At 36.6% G+C, this 5,729-nt stretch overlaps 1 protein-coding gene across 1 annotated transcript; it reads left to right on the top strand.

The window, feature by feature from the left end:
* The first annotated feature begins 5,000 nt into the window (after positions 1-5,000).
* LOC145952435 (uncharacterized) lies at positions 5,001-5,441 on the top strand. The gene has a single exon (XM_083064798.1). It carries the CDS (start codon positions 5,001-5,003, stop codon positions 5,439-5,441), a length of 441 nt encoding a protein of 146 aa, XP_082920924.1.
* The last annotated feature ends 288 nt before the right edge of the window (positions 5,442-5,729 follow it).

The following is a 5,729-nucleotide window of genomic DNA, read 5'->3' as shown; positions in this document are numbered from 1 at the left end:
GAACATAGGCTTTACATAGCCAATATTGGTCTTGTTTTCTTTGTCTTTTTATTATAGGAATTATTGTATAGTTTTTTTTTTGACCTTGTATTTTAAGTCAACCACTGTAGGACATTTCTAGGTAGGAGAAACCTAATGTTCATTAGAATTTAATTTAGGGTTGCATTTCATGTCCATTTGAAGCATGCATGAATGGTCACGGCCTCAGTGCCATTTGGATTACTCAAATCCACATGAGATGTAGTCTAAATTAAATTCCCGATGAACACAAGGTTCATGTGAATGGATGAGGACTAGTGTGATTGGACAAGTCACCCAAATTTGAATTTCAAATTCATTTGGGTGGACTAGGGTTAGAGTAACTATACCATGGTTTTCTTTAAACCATAGTTAGGCTTAACTTCTCCTACAAGCTTCTTCACCTTATAAATAGATCTAGGACATGTAGATGTAACACTTTTGTGATATATGAGTTTCAAACTTCATAAATTCTCTCCAAAAGTCTTTTGGATCCGTGGGGGAAACCTCCTCCTTAGGCACCATCACAAAGGAACTCCTTCCTTTGTGCTTTGGAACTTCAATCTCCTTCAAGAAGGAGAACGAACCAACACTTCTTCCTATTGTTTGCATGTGATATTGGAGTCTTAAGAATCTATAGGGACCTCAAAGAATTTGTGTGGACTTGGAGGAAGCTAAGAGAAGAAGAATCTTCACTTCTACTAGTTCATCTCTATCAGGAAGGAATATATTTGATTTTGAAAAAGGCTATTTAGAAAGGTTTTTTTTATTTTTTTGAAATAGTCTTTAGAAGAAAGGCTGGCCTAGGTTAGTCAGTGTTTAAGCTAATGAATGAGCATGTTAAAATTAGGAAAATCATTTTCCATGTTTAGCAGTTTTTGAAAGTCAAGTTATGACTTGGGTTTGTTCTTGATGGAAAGGTAAGGAGGAGAGATTGTTCTTCTTCTCCTTAGCTTTTCCTAGCCACGGATCTTCTTCAAAGGAGATGCAAACCGAATGGATTGAAGCAAGATTGGAGGATGATTCACGGATATAGAAGAGGCTTAAGCCTTGGATGGAAGCATCCAAGCTTAAGATTCAAGAGAAGACTCACTTCAAAGAGGAGGAAACCTAGTAGGGTTCCTAAGGTGAAGCTCACTTTCTCTCAAGAGGACTTTGAAGGAAACTCGGCACTTGGCTCTCAAATTTCATAAATGTTCAAAGTGTTTACAATTGTGAAGGAGGAGAGCTTATATTCACTCTGGAATTAGAGTCATTGGCGCCAATGTGAAGGAACACATGTGGCGCCAAGTTTTGAAATTCAAAATTCAAAAATTTGAATTTCAAAACTTAGTTCACATGTCTTAATCCGGTCACATGGGTGCTAATGCAATTAGATTGAATTTAGTATGCATTTAGGGTTGCATTTCAGTGTCATACTTGTGCAGCCAAGGTGGTGCCAAACGTGTGACCTAAATGCAACTTAAATACATCCTAAATTTAACCTAATTTGCCCTAATTTACCCTAATTTACTTAAACTACTAATCCTCCTTAAACCATAATCTAATGACCTAAATACAATGGTCAAGAAAATAAAATGAAAAGGAAAAATTACAAGAAGAAGAATGAGCCTAATATTGGGTACCAAAAGCCCCAAAGGCCCATGAAGCCCAAAACTAGGCCCAACAAGCCTAAAATCTAAAATGCTACTCTATGTGGTCCAAAATACAAGACCAAAATATACTCAAACTATACTCACAAAATATTATAATAATGTTCAAAACAAGATAGGCCCATGTTGAAAACTTGGTTTGGGCCTTCAAAGCCCATAGGGCCCATTGGGCCTTGACAGGCTCAATCTTCCATGTCTAGCCCACTCCTCTTGAATCTTTGAGTGTGTCACCTCTTGCATTCCCAAGTATGATTCCATCATCCCCTCCCTCTTGAAAAGGATTTTTCCTCAAATCTAGAGGATGTATGGAAGAAAAATTAGCACCTACATGTAAAACATGCAAGGAATGAGAAGTGACATGGTAAAAGAAAATATCATGGATCCTAAGAGGAGTCCTACTATCTAACCTAACAAAGAAAGATAAAATATTAGACTCTCTAGAAATAGGCTCCTCTCCTAAGCATAACCTAGAAGTAAAACCTAAAAATGTGATAACACTATGACTAAGACAAAGAAAAGAATGATTTTTAAACACTAAAATATCTTGCCTAAAGTACCCTAAATGGTAACCTAGGCTTTTCCTAAAATATAAAGAAAAAACAACTAGAAAACGCCCTAAACAATTTTGGATTTGATTGTTTACTAGATACTTATAATCATATAAGCTATATTTATCTTGTAGGGAAGGAAACATATTAAGTTCAAAAGAGTAAGAACTTCCCATAAGATCAAACATAGAATATAGATTATTACAAGTTGTATCTACTAAACAATGTAAACCGAAAATTGGGTGCTTTATTAAATCCAAAGAAATACTTCCTTCCTTGTGCACCTTCAAGGAAGTAGTATAAGTGATGATTCATTATTTTCCCCTATTTTCTTACCTTTCTGTACTTATTTTAATCTCTGATTTGCGCTTAATTGTTGATTATCTGCACTATTTTCTATTTGGGCTTTAATTGGACCGGTAATTCATATTTTAACTAATTTGAATTTTTTGAATCTAATTATTCCAAATTTTATTTTCAGGGCAGTTTAATAATTATTTGGGCTCGGAATTAATTTAGGGCTTCAAGTGGAGCTGCCATGTCATTTTCCACCTCAGCATTTAATTTCACTTTTTTTGTATTTTGTTTTATTGTAATTTTCGGCTCAAACCTGACCTGGGCCCATGTTGACTCTTCTAGGTTTATTTTAGGGTCCTAGGGCAGCCACCAACCTCCAGACTTGATGTGACCACGTTGGGGCTGCCTCTCTTTAATTTTTCTAGACGTTTTTCTTTCATGCGGCTATAGTGTTTTTAGGTTTTTGGTTCCCTGTTGCTTCCATTTTCGTTTATTGTCTTTGAACTGCTATTTTTGTTCTTCTCTTGTCTTCTCTGGTTGTAGAACTTGAATATTTACAGATTACTCATTTTCGTTTTCCTTGTCTGCCATTTTCATTTTGCTTCTCTTCCATTTTTCATTTCTATTGTTTCTTCCTTACCATTTCCGTTTTCTTTCTCTTCTCTGCCTTGCATTTTCGTTTTCTGTTTTCATTTTAATATGGAAGGCTAAAAACCCCTAGGTTGGGTTCTTGTTGTGGATTGTAATCTCTCTTTGAGGTTGGGTATGTTTGGATGTCTCTGTTCTGCTTGTTCTTCTCCATTTAACCTCTCTGTCCATGCTTAATGGGCTATGCTCCAAAGCCACAGTTGCTTAATCTGTGAAGAGGTTGATGTTGTATACGTTTGCTTAATTCGTGTAAGGAAATCTTGAGTTAATCTTCGCTTAGTTGGTTAACTCGGATGGAACAAGGATTAAGTGGTTAATCCAGTAATGTTTGAGAACCAGGGATAAAAGAGTTACAATCTGAACAAGGAGCCAATCCGTTTTTACTTGCTGTTTTATTTCGTTTTATTGTGTTACCAACTGAAAAATTCAAATACAAACCCCCCCACTATGTGTTTATGCCTTTAACAGTAAAAGAAGGTCCTTGGGAGACGACCTAGGAGTCACTTCCTAGTACTACACTTAATTGTATTTATTTGACCGGATACGGCTCCGATCAAATTTGGCACCGTTGCCGGGGACCATCGGTTCCTGTTATAGGCTGTGTGTTTGTGTGTTATTTGTTTTGTTGTGTGTTTAGTGTTTCAGAGTTTCTGTTATGTTATGGGTGTAGTGTATTAGTGTATCAGTATATTAGTTTTTGAGTTTTTGTTTCAATTGAAGAATTCATGTTGTTAAGTTTGATGAACTGTAAACCAATGGAACAGTAACTCAATTTGGTTTTTGATGCATTTGCTGTCATGTATTTGTCATAGCTGATCGTTATTACATTTGATAAGCCATTGTGACCAATTATAGTTATTTCATTTGGTGTGCTAAATCATTGTTGTGTTTATTGAGTTTCAATTTTGGTGCATTACGTGGTGCATGTGGTGAAAAATCTGGTGCAAAATCTGGTGCATTGTGGCTAAAAATCTGGTGCGGTTTTGCTCTGTTTTGGTGCATGCTCTGTTCTGGAATAGGGATACTCTGTTTTCTCTCCCTACTACTCCTCTATTCGGGTTCTAAAATTGGGGGAAAAGGGTGTGCAAGTGTTGCAAAAATTGGTGCAAAATGTGGCGCATGAATAGTGCTGAATAGTGCCAGAATTTTCCAATTAATTGTGATTTTTGGTTTTGATAGCTAGACTTGTTATTTTTTCCTGATTTTTTGTGTGGTAACTTATTTTAACCAATATTTTGTGTAAAAAATAGCTAGGGCACTTAGTTTGGTCAAAATTTGGAGATACAAAAAATTTTGAAAATTTTTTTCAGCAAAACTTCAAACGGCCATAACTTGGGCTCTGGTTATCAGAATTAGGCAAAATTGTACTTCATTTTGTAGTGAATTTTAAGATATATCCAACCCACACAGCCACATCTTCAAAGAAACGTCATTTACTATTTTTTTTTTTATTTTTGAAGTTTTATTTCACTATTTTTCCAAACTTTTGTAATTTTTAAAAAATAGTTAGGTTTTGAATTTTGTTCTCAACTTTTTTGTGGTAGTGTCTTATGATTTTAGGATGATGTTGGTGCATTAGTTTTGATATTTTATGACTTTTCATGGAAATTCCCAGTTTACCCCTACTGTTCACGTGTCCTGATGCATGTGTCGCATGTAGTGCATGACTAGGAGCAACCCTGAATTTTTGCATCCATTTGATCTTGAAATAGATAGAACATACCATAGATTAATTAGAGAGCATATAGTTCCATCTTTAGATAGTTATAGTGATACTCATAGTGTTAGTGATAGTGTAAGTGTTGCATCTGAACTTCATTCAAGTCAACCTGAAAACATGGGTGAACATAATGGACCTCGAGAGAGAACACTTAGGGAGATGGCTGCACCTGATTTCACATACGAGAGTTTATGCATTCAATACCCTGATGAAGATATCCCTTTTGTGCTTAAAACTAGATTGATCCATTTGTTGCCTAAGTTTCATGGTCGTGCAGGTGAGGATCTACACAAGCATCTCAAGGAGTTCCACATAGTTTGTTCCACCATAAGGCCACCTAATATCCCTGAAGATCACATCTACCTGAAGGCATTCCCTTTTTCATTGGAGGATCTTACTAAGGACTGGTTGTACTATCTGGCTCTGGCTCCTGGTTCAATAACAGGCTGGGATGAGTTGAAGAGAGTGTTCTTGGAAAAATTCTTCCCTGCATCCAGGACCACTACAATCCGGAAAGACATATCTGGAATTAGGCAACTTATGGGGGAGAACTTATAAGAGTACTGGGAAAGATTCAAGAGGCTGTGTGCTAGCTGCCCCCACCATCAAATTTCTGAGCAGTTATTATTGCAGTATTTCTATGAGGGGTTAAACATGATGGATAGAATCATGATTGATGCAGCTAGTGGAGGAGCTTTAGGAGATATGACACCTGCTTCTGCTAGAGGGCTGATTGAAAAAATGGCATCCAACTCACAACAATTCAATATGAGGAGTGATGCCATAGTTGTGAGGGGGGTGCATGATGTGGTAGCCCCAGATTCCACTGAACACAAAAAGCTGGAG

Source organism: Cajanus cajan, chromosome 10 (genome assembly GCF_000230855.2).
Source record: "Cajanus cajan strain Asha chromosome 10, NIPB_CcT2T_4, whole genome shotgun sequence".
In the NCBI taxonomy this organism is placed as follows: Eukaryota; Viridiplantae; Streptophyta; class Magnoliopsida; order Fabales; family Fabaceae; genus Cajanus; species Cajanus cajan.
The sequence above is the reverse complement of the archived record's forward strand: the minus strand, read 5'-3'. Positions and strand labels throughout refer to the sequence as shown.

Bases quoted from the DNA above. Each gene is read 5' to 3' on its own strand.
- LOC145952435 (XM_083064798.1), top strand. From the start codon at position 5,001: ATGGGTGAACATAATGGACCTCGAGAGAGAACACTTAGGGAGATGGCT.